Source organism: Nannospalax galili, unplaced genomic scaffold (assembly GCF_000622305.1).
Source record: "Nannospalax galili isolate Female #2095 unplaced genomic scaffold, S.galili_v1.0 scaffold996, whole genome shotgun sequence".
Lineage (NCBI taxonomy): Eukaryota > Metazoa > Chordata > Mammalia > Rodentia > Spalacidae > Nannospalax > Nannospalax galili.
The window spans coordinates 2,680,327-2,694,592 of NW_008339436.1; the positions used below are offsets into that span (position 1 = coordinate 2,680,327).

At 41.9% G+C, this 14,266-nt stretch overlaps 1 protein-coding gene across 1 annotated transcript in view; it reads left to right on the forward strand.

Annotated features, from left to right (window-relative positions):
* Positions 1 to 9,012, forward strand: part of Vstm4 (V-set and transmembrane domain containing 4) — a 106,272-nt gene extending 97,260 nt beyond the window's left edge. The window contains exon 8 of the mRNA XM_008834138.2: positions 7,717 to 9,012. Within this exon, the coding sequence (XP_008832360.1) occupies positions 7,717 to 7,842 (126 nt within the window). The 3' untranslated portion in view covers positions 7,843 to 9,012. The remainder of the gene's footprint in view (positions 1 to 7,716) is intronic.
* The last annotated feature ends 5,254 nt before the right edge of the window (positions 9,013 to 14,266 follow it).

Below are 14,266 nucleotides of genomic sequence, written 5' to 3' on the forward strand. Positions count from 1 at the left end.
TCTGTTGAATAAAAAATGAGCACTTATCTTGAAGGAAGAAGAGGAAGTCTGCCCCTGATAATTTTCATGGTCTCTTGGGTAAACAGATTCCTGATAGTGCAACTCTGTAGAACTGTAGCCTGTGCTGGCACTCTGAGGTGACGTTAGCACAAACCTCCCATGTCCCAAGTATTGATCTGTTGCTATGATAATGGTATTACCCAACTGAACTCTTAACAGCGGGAACTGGCAGTGGCTGAAGTTGCATTTTTCTTTTATTCCTGCAAACTTAATTCAACTTGTTCATCCAACTGAAATCTCTATGAGAAAGCACTGTTTTGTAGGAGTCTGCATAAGAGATTGTCAAATCCCTACCCACCCAGGAAGGATAACATTCAGTTAAATCCATGGAAACACACCCACAAGATGAAATCCTCTAAGTATGCATTAGGAGTTGAAGCATGTGTTTCAAAGAGATGTGAAACTTCTGAATCTCTTGAGGTTGTTTTTCTTAGTGTCAGCAAAGCCAAATCATTCCCTCCTCGTGGTGTGCTTTCCATAACCATCATCCTAAACTGGAGCAAAGAAAGGCTTAAATTAGAGGACAGAGAGGCAGCCTGAGCTGGCATCTGTGGTCTCTAGTGCCTTACCATTGGTGGAGCAGAAGGATGTAGGCAAGCTAGCCAAGGCTCTGAATTTTTCACCTACTCTGTCACATGTAGAATGCAAGTCTTCCTACTGGATTCAGGTCATGGCCTGTGTGCTCACAGGAGAAGTCATGCCATGTGAGAATTTAACCTGGCTCCATACCCATCAATGACAGCTTGAGTTGAAATCTAGGATTGGTGAGTTCCCCAAGGCTGGGAGATTACTGTGCCCCCAATACCTACTAACATGGCTAAAGAAAAAAGCAAATGGCAACAAGGGTTTGGAACTGTTGAAACTCATACTTCTCAGGCAGGAGGGCAAATTGGTACCTTCTTGACAATCAGCAGCTTCTTGGAGCCAAACATGCTCAGTGGTCCCACTCTGGGGTGTTTACTGTAGAGAAATGAAATGCCCACAAAAACCTATAAGTGAGTATTTATAAACCTATAATTGACTCTTTTGGTAGCAACTCAAATTTTGAAAAAAAAAAAACCCTTGTTATTCAAGAGGAGAATGGTTATGTCAACTGTACTACATAAAATACTCTGGACTATATCTCAGCAGCAAAAATAAATAAAATAATTTGTACATACAATAAATCATATGAATGGTGATGAAAATTATGCTGAGCAGAAAAATCAGTTCCAAAAAGTTACATACTGCATAGTGTCTTTGATATGACATTGTCAAAGACACAAAATCATGGCGAAGAAAGCAATCTGTGGTGGCCACAGGTTAGAGTACAGGTTCAGCCCAAGGGAGTGCCATGAAACTATTCTGCACCTGACCATGGGTGTGCTTACAGCAATCTCTGTGTTAAGATTCACAGAACTGTGTACAACTGAAAAATTAATTTTATCGCATGTAAATAAGTTTTTAAAGGCTTGTCTTATGCCACTAGGAGATATGGCAGGAGGCTGAATAGAACTCAGAGGGATGACTGCGCACATGTGTGCACCTGAGAGGAAACAGGATTAGGAGAGATATTACGTACCTTTGAGAACACAGTTTAGGAGCGTGTTTAGAATGCTCTTAGATCTCATTCACATGAATAGGTTGATTCATAGTAATTTATTGGGCTATCCCGTGGTTCCTTTGCTACTGAGCAACTCAGTGATGATGATAATTAGAGAGGGAGGGAAATTCCAGTACCTCAGAATGCACTACCAGAGATGTCACAAGTTTAGCCTGTAGTGGAGGGTGTGGCCACAGATAATGTTGGGGAGGGTCTTGAAACTACTGCTGGTTTTGAAGGAGTAGGAGCCATTTTGTGTGGAAGGCGGGAAGAACTTCTACTGTCAAGGAATTAGCATATATAAACCTGAACTCCGCGCCTCTTGGGAAGTCTCAGAGGAGCATCTGGGAGGGAGGCTGTTTTGCATTGGTTGAATAACCCCTGACACTCTCAGTGCCTACATTCCCTTGGGAGATTTGCAGCCTGCAGCCTTTGCTGCTAGAAAGGCTGCTTTGGTGTTCCATACAATGGACCAGAAAGGTCTTTGAGGTAGGTTTCTCTGCTGGGAAGGCATAAAGCCTCTTGCCCAGCTCAGCCCCTGGTCCTATTGACATCATAGTCTATGTTCCACTGTCCTTCCCTTAAGGATTCTTTCTTTTCTGCATGGAAAGCAGCAGGCAGCTGTGATTACTGAGAGCTGCCCACAGGTTAAATGCCACCACTACCCACAAGACAGAGCAAAATCCCTGCACATAGGGCAGGACCCCTGCCCTACCTGTGGCATCTTTGCGTTGGTTACAAGACAGTGCTTTCTGGCTTGACAAATTACACAATCATGTCTCCATCACTGTAGGAATGGTACTGTATCTTACACAATTTGCTGACCTGAATGACATAGGAGTGAGTTTCAGTCCCCAGTCATCTAAACCCAGAGACCTCACATACATCCCCAGCTGGTCCAGGGGTTTCCCGAGGCCAGAGACCAGACACCTCCTTCATTTCCCTCCACCACCTTGAACACATTGGCTTTGATTTATCATTCTTGCTGTCTCAGGAGGCTCTGAATCTACTTTTTTTTAAGTAGAAGAAAAAAGAGACCTTGCTCAGGACGACCTGAGCATACAGGAGTAGCAAGGGCCTTTCCCTGGGCGAGGAGCCCTTTTCTGTAGGATTTCTCTGTCTTTGACTCAGCAACGACCAGTCTCTTCCTGAGACACAGCTCTTCCACATATCCTTTTCCTGCTTCCTGTGTCCTCAGCGTGAGGGGAAGAGAAGCAACAAAAGAAAAGTGACCTTGAGAGGCTGCAGGTGCCAAGGAGCTCAGGGACAACTGACAGCAGACCTGCCTCCCTCAGAGCTGGTGTGTTCACTTTTTTCCAGATAATTCAGTAACATCTCTACAACTGGGAGTCCCACTTCTGGCAACTTCTGCTATACTTTCAGTGAACCTGAGGTTGCAAGAGTGTTTGGGAACAGCAGGTTCAACAGTACTGATCTTTGGGCTCTAAGCACCGATGCCCAAGTATAGCCTCTGATTCCTTGGGGAATGTTCCAGAATGTAAACCAAAAGCCATGGGTGATTGAGTCCCTTATATAACATGGTGCGTATTAACCTTGGCATCTAGCCTACATACATCTTTCTGTATAACTCAGATCATGCCTAGCTTATCTACAATACTGAATGCAATGTAAATGCTGTATAAATAGTTAATATGCTGTGTTGTTTGGAGAATAATGACAGGGAAAAGGTCTACGTATTTAGAACAATTGCAACTTTCCCCCCAATTTTCAATCCACAATTGGTTGCAGAATTCACAGATACAGAGCACTAACTATATTTCTATCCTTCCAGCTTCCCAAGAGTAGCATGCAAGCCCGATGAGGGCTGTTTTGAGAGCTGGTGGCCTGCAGGGAACTAACAGAATGCTTTCTAATCCATCTCCAGAGACCCAGCACTTTTCTGTAGGCTTGGAATTGCCATCGAGTCTGGCAGTGATGCCTTAGCTGAGCAAAGCTGGGTTTGTCTAGTGGGTGATAGAGCCTGAGCGGAAGCAGGTAAGGCTTTGCAGCTGGCCCCTTACCTTGTGCTGTTGCAACCAGCTGCCTTGACCATGGCATTCTGCTCCTGGCTTTACTACTGTACTTCTCTAGTCTTACCGAGAGATGCCAGAAACCATTTCCAAGCTGGAAATGGTGGACCTCAGTCTTTCACTGAGGCATCAGTACACACAAAAGCAAATTCATGAAAACCAGTGAGAAGGACACATTTGCCTCCTTTCATTGGCTGTTAAGAATTTATTTCCAGTTAAATAAGCGGAGAAATGTGATTAAGCACATGGTTGATGGTGCCCGCCACATGAGCCTCCCAGAAAAACAATAGGTTCTTTAAAGGTGCCAAAGTCTGCACCTTTAAATAGTATGTATCTTCTACTGTAAACTGTATACACTTCACAACCTTGGGCTGCCTGTGTGCTGCCTCATATCTTCAATCAAATTATTACATTCCAGAAATATGCATAAGGGAAATGATTGTACACATTTTATGGTGGGTTGTTGCTTGTAGCAGTAATTGAAATACCTTTTCCACTTATGAAAGTACTAATTTTATTTGTTTTTATTGCTTTTCTAGATGCAATTATTTATTTAGTGTGCTTTGGTTTTATTAAATTATGTTTACTATAGGAACATCATAAAAATGTATGAAAACAACACATCAGCCCAGCAGCCTGGTGACCTGTATTGAGAAAGCTGGTGTTATTTTTCATATCCAAACGTAATGAAATAACTTAAGAATAAACAGATAATCTACACTAGAAAACAATACGATTTCAAAGTAATGCAATAAAACAACTTGACAATATGATTTCATAAATCTTGGTTCTAAAATTTACATGAGTTGGGTTTTGAGTACTTATTTGAAGACACATGGCATTTCTAAATGGAATCATTATAGTGTGAAATGTAATTAAACCAAAAGGCAAGAATGTAAACAGGGTTTTTGTTGGCTGGTAAGATGTGGACAACTGAGAAGCAGTGTAGAGACTTGGTGTCAAAGGACAAGCAAAAATTCCATCCCTATAAATGTGCTTAACTTTGAACTTGAAAAATGGCTAGACAAATTGCACAGAGTGCTTGGCGGTGGACTGGACCAGAAGTGCCTCCTGCAATCTCTTCGTCTATCTCTGCCTCATGCTTCTTGTCCTATTCTGGTGCTTCATCAAGAGAAAAGAGGCTTTTTGCTTGGACATTCTTTTTAAGAAACTTAGATTCGCCTGGTGTGGTGGTGCATGCCTTTAATTCCAGCAGAGACAGAGGCAGGCGGATCTCTGAGTTTGAGGTCAGCCTGGTCTACACAGTGAGTTCCAGGCCAGCTGGGGACTATAGGGAGACCCTGTCTCAAAAAGACAAAAAAAGAAAGAAAAAAAAAAAACTTCTTCAACGCAAGCAGTCTTTGTCCTGAATTTCCGTAAGTTAAGAAAGATATAAGCTGACAATTTCATTTAAAAGAACAAGATTAAAAATAACAACAAAACTAAAATTCAAAGCCAAAAATTCAAATCTAACATCTAGTTTGGAGTGAGGAGAGTTGCTGGAATAAAATGCCTACATAAGAAATTATCTAATTACTAATTTAAATTATTACATTGATTAAATACATATGTCTACTGCAAAATCTGAAAGGTACTAGCCAAGAAATATAATAAAGTGTGCATCTTCCCAGCCACCCAGTTTACATCCCTAGGAGCCATGGCTAATGGGTCTCCAGTTGCTACATAATTTTCCAGGGATCCCAGGGTCTTCCAAGTATATAACTTGTACACATATGTTTACTTACATACATGCATACCTACATATTTTCATAAATGATACTTTTGTTATGCAAAACCTGTACAGCTCCATTTTTTAAAATGCCATTTGTGGTGCTGTGGATTAAGCATGGTGCCTTGCGCTTACTAGGCATGTGCTGTACCACAGAGCTACACCCCCAGCCCCAACTCTATCATTTTTAAGGACTATACTATAGTGTGTTCTATTGTTTGAATGTCCCAGATTTTTCCTGATGAACTTTCAGTTTCTTGGGTTTTTCTTCTCCCACAGAACATCCCTATCAATGGTACAGGAGAAATAGGTTAGTTAGGGCAACTTAAAGACAAAAAGTGATGTCTACGTGTGATTTGAAGCTTTGCATCTCGGGATGAGCAAGGTTGTATCTCATTTCATCTGTGTAAGAGTCTCTGTGCTTTCTTTCCCATGAACCATCAGAGAGCTCTGATGTCTTCTGCTTCACATTCTGTCTTCTGCTTCATGTTCTGGCAGATTGCTGGTCCTAATCTTTGCTGACTGTGGGCCCCTCTGGTATGAACTTCAAACACCCTCCTTGATCTTTTTGATTGCCCTCTGACGTCATTTGGAGACTATTTTGCCAGCGGCAGCATGAAAATTTACACCACCTCTCCCTTCTCCTGGATGTTATCACACTTGTAAATACCTTCCACACTCCTGAGATGGTTTTTCTAAAAGTTTCCCATGTGTTCTTTCAATACTTTTATGGGTGTATTTTCCAAATCTTTAACTTATTTGGAATGATATAGGAATGTAATTTTGTTTTATTTTCTCAAGGAGCTGCCTGAGTATTTCAATAGCATTTACTGAAAAAATGATACTTCAGTTCATTTCTGGAGTTTCTCAGCTAATAAATATGCCTATTCCTCTCTCATCACTATCATATTTAAATTCCTTCAGTTGCATATTTTTAAGACAGTAGAGCTGGATTACCAGTTATTTATTATCTTAATGTTTCTTAATCATGTTAAGAAAATATACATCTATGACTACTTAATTCTGAAATTGATTTTAAGAATTTTTTAATATTATTGAGTGACTTTCCAGCATCTATAGAGATAAATGTAAGTTTTTTCTTTTTTAATCTATTACTATTATAAATCATATTAATAGATTTAAAAAATATTGACCCATGTTTGCATTCTTAGACTCAAATCGACTTGAATATGATTACCTATTTTATATACTTCTTTCTTCATTCTCTCTGAATAAATTTGAATTAAAATTTATGTGAGTACATGATTTGTTCTAACATACATCAAGGTTTTCTTCCTTTTGTGCTCGAGATCAGCTTAATCACTCTGAAATTATCTGCTCCTTAAAAGAACTTCTTTTAGAAATTTCCTGTAAAAGAACCCTCCTGGTGCTGTTAAGAGACAGCCCTTCTTTCCTACCCCTTTCAGAATAATTAGTGCATCCAGATACCCTGCAACTCACATTTATCATTTATATTTTTATGGGACATCATCATTTTGCCCAGCATTTCATTTTTTCCCAGTAAGATGAGCCAAATGGTCTCACAAAAGTTTGTAAAAATTCCCTTCATTTACATTCTGTGCCCTTCCTCATTTTTCTGTTTTATTCATTTTTGCTTTCTTGTATTTTTTCCTTTTTATATTGGTCAGTTTTTCAGTTTATGTGGTAATAGGTGTTTTCCAAACACCAGCTTTTAGATATCCTTGTTTGTCTGTTTTCTGCTTTTTGTTGATTTCTTCCTTTTTTTCTGAATTTGATGCTTGACTCTCTTTGTGCTGTTAAATAATAAAATATTTAAACTAGGATTTTTCTTGAGCACTGCTCCAGCACTGTTCTTTGGGGCCTGGCGAGTAATATTTTTATCATTGTTTTCTAGATACTCTGAATTTTTAGTTTTATGTGATTGTATCATTCACAGAATTTTCTACGGTCATTGTTAATTCCAAGGAGGCTTGTTTCTGTCTTTTGTATATTTCCTTTGGACCAGTGCTATTAGTTCGTTTTGCTTTTCAGACTTAGGTATGCTCTGTGACCTAATGTTCAATCATTTTTTGCAAGTACTTTATCAACTTCAACATAAATCACAGTTCTCCTGGCAGAAACAGACTTCTATATAAGACAAGAAGATACATCTTCTTATGTTATTGTGCTTCATATGCGCCTTTATTTATTTACTTTTGTGTACACATTTCCCTTTTAGTCCTCCAAATACTGTGAAAATATGTACTTGGTAAATGAATCTGTGATATTTAACTGCCTAAGGTCAGTTTAAATTGTATTTTGCTTTTGTTTCTGTTTCTTTTTTTTCTATATAGCCAAAGATTGCTGAGGAAAACTTGACCTATGCTGAGCTGGAGCTGATCAAACCGCACCGGGCTGCCAACGATGCCCCCAGCAGCACCGTGTACGCACAGATCCTTTTCGAGGAGAACCAGCTGTAATGAGGCCTCTGCTCTGGTTGTCACCTGTGCTGCCCCATTATTTATGGTACTCAGAAACAAAGGCCTATTTTTGTACTTTCACCTGTGCCTTTGCTATAGTGGGGACCCATTCCCATGGCATTCCAGTGTCTGTAGTACGCCCCTCCCAAGGAAGAGGGCCCACAGTCCTCAGCCATGTCTCTAAGACAAGAGGTCCCTGGCCTAACCCTGAGACACAAGGACTTGGATTCCAAAAGCATTTGCTGAGCCAACCTGTGACATCTTCTCTTTCCCCCCGAGTCTTACCAAAAACCAAAAAGAAAATCTTAATTTTAATCTATCACCTCATCATGTCCATGATATCAAGCACCAGTTTATGGGTTCAGAAAATGTCTGTAGAAGCCACAGAGCGGGGTGAAACGTGGAGTCACTGGTTTTCTGAGGCTCAGATGGCATTGCTGGGTCACAGAGCACAGAATACCTCCGATGGTGGTGGCAAACAGCTGGTTATGATGGCATCCATTGTTTTAAATAGATGCTCTGATATTGGCTGAGGGGATGATGGTGGGAAGTCTGAGGTCTGTCTCAGAAAACTCTGGTGCTTCTCTTTAGACCCATGATTCCTCAAGGCTACAGGTCCAAAGGATGCCATTGTCCCCCTTGGCAAGGCAGATGTGGAGTATTAGGAAAACCACCCTCATTCTTTCCCAAAGAAGCAAGTGTGCCACCAGTGGACACAGGGGGCAAGTAGGCCTCTGCAGTGTGTGTCAAACACTCTCCACTCAGGCTGAATGCCTATTAATGGGAAAGAAGAGATTTTTGACCTGATTGCCTCCAGGTAGGAGAAGCACAAGTACAAGCCATGCTGGAAAACTGTGTCATGTCGGGGAGAAGACTCTGGTCTTGCCTAGTGCCTTGCCCATCTCGGTCTTGCATGTGAAATATGACAGGCTTGGGTGGCTGTTAGCAGCACGCGGGACATAAATCTATGGGGAAGTTGCTCTGTGGACCTGCAAAATATACAGAAATTTTGGACTTGCTGGAAGAAGGTCCATTCTGTGTCATCCTGTCACTGTGTTAAGGATGTTTCTGGATGTGAGTGTACTAGGGGAGGCCATTGACTGCACTCTATAAAAAATGTTTGGCTATGTAATTTACCATGTATATATGATAAATCATCTATTTTAGACACAGATGGGTGTGAGTTGTACTCCTCTATATCAATATGACTTAGTTGAGCTTATGATCCCTAATTGCTTCACTGTCTGTATACATAAAAGTAACTGAACCCCTCCTAGAATTCCTGAAAGCTAATTGGGATAATGAGCATTGCCTCATTCTGGAAACTGTAAACCACTACACAAATGATCTTTCTTGACATTTGTGCTAAAGCCAATCTGCACTTTCAAAAGAACACTTTTTTGCAGTGCTTGGGATTAAACCCAGGGGATTTTGCACATGTTCTAACAAGACCTCTACCTCTGAGCACTGTTCATACCCCTGAAGTAGCTTTGCCAAAAGCAAACTTTTGCCCCCAAACTTAGCCCTACAGCAGTAATACTCCCACAGACCTAGAATTCCTTATGAATACTTCTTGTGATTTATTGGAAAGGATCCACATGGGACATATACTAGTTTCCTGCAAAACTGGCCTGGAGTTGATTCTCTCTGATGACACCTGCATCTCATTCCATCCCTGTGCCAGGTCTAAAATGCAGATTTTGAAGAAGAAAGGTCATTTCAGATAATGTACTAGAACTTTCCAGGGCATCTTTTTTGGAAGGGGGAAAACACATGATTAGGATACCATCATCTCCTAATTATCATAGGGAATGCTGTTTCATCATGGCATTGTCCTAGCAGATGGTTTTGTAGTATTCTGAGGACACAAAGTGATTTCCTAATTTACACAAATAGTCATATGGGCAGGTTGGGGGTCGCTGAGGTGCCAAGTGGGGTAGAGTGGGGCATATGAAGAGATGATGGGATCAGGGTAAGAAGTAGTGTCTTCTGAGACTCTCAAACCCCCAAGCCCACCCTTTGGGATCCAGTGAGAGCTTAGAGTGATCATGTGTGGACATGAACACATCCCACTAAGAACAGCACATGCTTTTGAGAGCCATTTGGACTCTCTAATTGTTAGATTCCATTGAGCCTTTTTCACTCAAGCTCCAGAGCAAGTTGTGCAAACAGGGAGCCTGTTGAACATTTCCTCCTGAAAATGCCTTGTAATGGGCAGTAGAAGCCACACACAACATCTTGGGGAGCTTATTTCATCATTACCAGAAGGAAACCATAGAAGCGCTCTCAGAGCAGGGCCAACGGGTGATTTGTACCTGCTATTTATTTGAAGTGACAGATTTTAGCATTCTTGCTTAGAAAATGTGTCTAGTCATTTATTATCTACCAAATAGACCAAATAGTCATGTTCTGGTATTTCTAATGCTAAGTGAGGGGAAATATCATTTAACTAGAAATTACAAAAAGTTCTCCTTGGATTGATGGGAGCAATGATGTAATCATTGAGTAATTTCCAAAATGGATGGTTGCTTGTATATTTAAAGCAATTAAAGCAGACATGGACCCATTGCTCAGAACAGTGGCTTTTCATAGAGAGTGCAATTGGGGATGATTTTGGCCTAGGCCACAGTTAGCAGGAATCATTGTATTAAACGCAAAAGGAACATATAGTCAAACCTGAATGAACTTCTCTTGCAATCAAAGTCCCAAGGCCTGAGCTAAGCCACCCATGGCCGTGTAGAGAGCTGGGCTTCCATTAAGATCATCTCCTCACACAGCGCTAAAGCTCTGTAAGGGCACAGAGAAAACATGCCTGGCCGTCATTTCCTGAATGCGTGATTATGTGGGTTGGCCAAATAATCACTTTTTGAGATTATTTATGGTCATACTTATTGCACAAAAATCAAAAATGACCCAGAGCACCCATGTGGCCAATCTCAACTAGTCAGCCCTTGTGAGAAAGAGAGAGAGAGAGAGAGAGAGAGAGAGAGAGAGAGAGAGAGAAAATATGTTAGGGAGGGAAGAGAAGGAAAGGTGTTTTCCTTTTGAAAATGACAGACTGAGGCCCCTAGAGACTGAGAGATTAACATAGATAAGAATGTTCTAGAAACACAGACTCCTGGTCCCAGGTCTCCTAAGTCCCCCATACTCTTTTCTTTCTTCAGATCCTCCTTTAATCCCATAAACTACCTCACTGTCCTTCTGCTTAAATCCCAGGTCTGCTCTATTGAGACAGATCACTACGGGAATAATTCTAAAAGGGTATGTGCATCACTCTTTTTCTTCCAGCACAACAAGAAAAAAAAATACATTGAACATCCTTACTCAAGGCACCTATAGCCAATGGCTATACAGCGGTCTCTTGTTCTTGAGGTTTTTTTTCTAGGACCTCAGTGGACATCCAAACCTATAGTAGTCATCACTCATATAAAATAATGAATATAGTACATGCATATAATCTATACACATCTTCTGGATACTTAGATCATCTCTAGATTATTTATAATTCCTAATATACTGTAAATGCTATGAAAACAAGTGTGTACATATTCAGTACCAATTTTTTCCAATCCATAGTTGGTTGAATCTATAGTATAGCACCTGTGGATAACTGTGGATGTAGGGGTTGTACTGTTCTTGCAACTTTGATCTCCCACTGAGCTCTGTGCCCTTCTGCCTGAGAGACGTCCTTCTCAGTGGAGAGTTCACACACTGACTCACTCCTCAAGGAAGATATCTTCAGGTTTGGAGTAGGGACATTAGCACACTGTGAACAGTGTCAAGAGGTTGACTCCAAAGAGCCATGTGTGGGTATATTGGAGGGAGCCTTTCTGTGTCAGCTCTGAGGTTTAAGAAAGCTTCCATACAACAGGATACCCTTCTGGTCCTCCTGAATGAGAAGGCCAGGTCCAGAGGATGACCCAGCAATGTCACTTGGAGCCCTTTTAGGTAGTTATGTGATAGGAATGATGGTAAGAATGATGATTCCCATCCAGAACCACCTCCTAACCCCCATATATGAAACAGAAGCTGTTCCTTAGGAAGGAAAACAAAGCATAAATTCTTAGCATTAGGGAAAGGTCTGCAATCCACTCTATGTGACCTTGTACTTCAGTGACAATGGAGTGTGCAGGTGGATGGACTACAGACCAGTGCACCTTAACATTAAGCTGTGTACAGGTCACGTGGGACCTTGGTAAAATGCAGATCTTGGTTCAGGGGGTCTGGAATGGGACCTGGGATTCTGAGCTTCTCTTTAGCTCCCAGAGAATGTCCAGGCTTTTGACCTTTAGGCCACACTTGAGTAACAAGGATATTAACTGTTGGAAACATGAATCTGGAGCGCTACAGGGACTGAGGTATGCTCAAAGTATAAGACCAGAGCTGGAGCCCTGACAGTGGGCAAAATCCTTAGGGAGATGTTCCCCAATGAAGAAGAAATGTGGCTAGACCAGAGTGATAGAGGGTGGCTGGGATGGCAGGTCCAGAGCAGGTAAGGAAGCTAGAGAAGGAGATCAGAGAACACTCAACAAGAGGGATGGGGGAGTGCCCGGAGAGTGTTTCTCAGTGATAGGAACTCTGCAGAGATCATAGAATAGAGACTGTGTCTTAGCTCATTGTGAATGAATTGCATGTTTTTCATTAAAAAAAAATTCCCTGGGGGTGGAGAGGGGGGAAATCCTACAAGTGTATAAGGCTTGGGCACTGAGCCATGTCTGGTTTACCTAGTATTTCTTTCCTAAAGCAATCTGCATCGTTTTTGTGCAGTGAACTTAGACCCGACTCTTAACAGATGCACGGGCATGAGGGTGGTGTGACCGTGTTCTGCTCCTTCTGTTGTCAATTCTATCTATTTTTGAGACAGGGTCTCCCTGTAGCCCCATCATCCCACCAGAATTGCAGTGAACTCTATTGTTTCTTTTTCCTTTTTGTTTGTTTGTTTGCTTTTCAAGACAGGGTCCCCCTATAGCTCCAGCTACCCTGGAACTTATAATGTTGACCAGGCTGGCCTTGATCTCACAGAACTATGCCTGCTTCTGCCTCCCAAATACTGGTATTAAAGGCATGTGCCACCCCGCCCCAGCCCTCTGTAGTCATTTCTAAGAGATGAGTTGGTGTCATCTTTTTATGCTTTCTAATAAACACATCTTGATTAGTTCCTTGTCAGTTTAGTGTCTTATGGTTAAGCACCCTGTAGTTATAAATAGAATTAGAGGTGTTTACTGCTTAGGTTATATGCATCTTGTTCTTCCACATTAAACTTTATTACAAGCATCCTCCATCAAAAACAGGAGAAAAGCTCATTAACCCCTGGTCTGTGTGGGGGTCGCCCTGTGGCTGAAAGGAAAGAAGCTGTTTCCTTACCGCAGCTTGTAGCTGCTTAGGGCTGCTGGGTGGGATTCCTTCCCGTTTGTGTGTTTAATGAGAACCTCAGACTCTTGGTCTAGGGAGGGTCTTAGGAAATCCACCAGTAGCCAGGAGTCCTTAGGCAGATACCTGTGTTGTGTATGAGAATTAGAGTCCTGGCTCCTCAGTGTCCTAAAGTGACCTATGAATTATAAGGCCAAGGACTCTTCAAGACGAGGTTCTCATGCCAGGGTCCTCACTGTCAGCATCCCCAGAGAGCAGTGTGATAAGCTGAGAAGGAAAGGGACCGCCCGTTGGGATCCGGGCCCTTGACTCTCCATCTCGTGCTGTCTCCATGATGTTAATTTTATTATTCACTTTTGTAGTTAGTGTACAAAACGGATTTCATTGCAACGTTTTCATATATGCATACCACTGTAGTTCTCATGCATGTTAATTGTGACATCCCCACCCCACCACAAGACTGGCTCCAGGAAGCCTGTCTACTCCTTGTGGCCCCCGACTGGTGCTCTCTTTTAGAACTGTGCTTGGCTCAGCTAAAGATTGGGGTTACCAATCTTTCTCTTTGAAAGATCTCCTTTGTTTTATTCCTCCTTCAGCCTGGACAGCCTACAGGTTCCCTCAGTGCCTTCAGTGCCCTGGGACTGCAGCCCAGGCCAGCGTGTGGTTGGTTTGGAAGTCTTTGAAGCATCTTGTTCCTGCCCCACACTTTACTCTTTTGCCTTATCAGGATTTCAGGATCCATTTCCTGCTTCCTGGTAGTTGTCTTCTCTAGGTAGCATTTCCGTTTTGTTTGTTTTTTTCATCTTTAACTTCTCCCTCAATCTCTAAATTGACAAGTCTCTCTCACCAGGGACAGACCTCCTCCCAAGCTGTAAGTGTCCTCTGGCTCCTTCCCTCTACCACCAAACTCTGTTCCCTGCAGGTCCAGTCTCTCTCCAGCCTCTCACAATGCCAGCTGCCCTTGGCTGCCTCTAAACTCAGCACTGCTCACCTACTTCTGGCATCATTGCTGAGCACCCTGGCACGCAGAGGACCTTTTCCTCTTTGAAGTCAG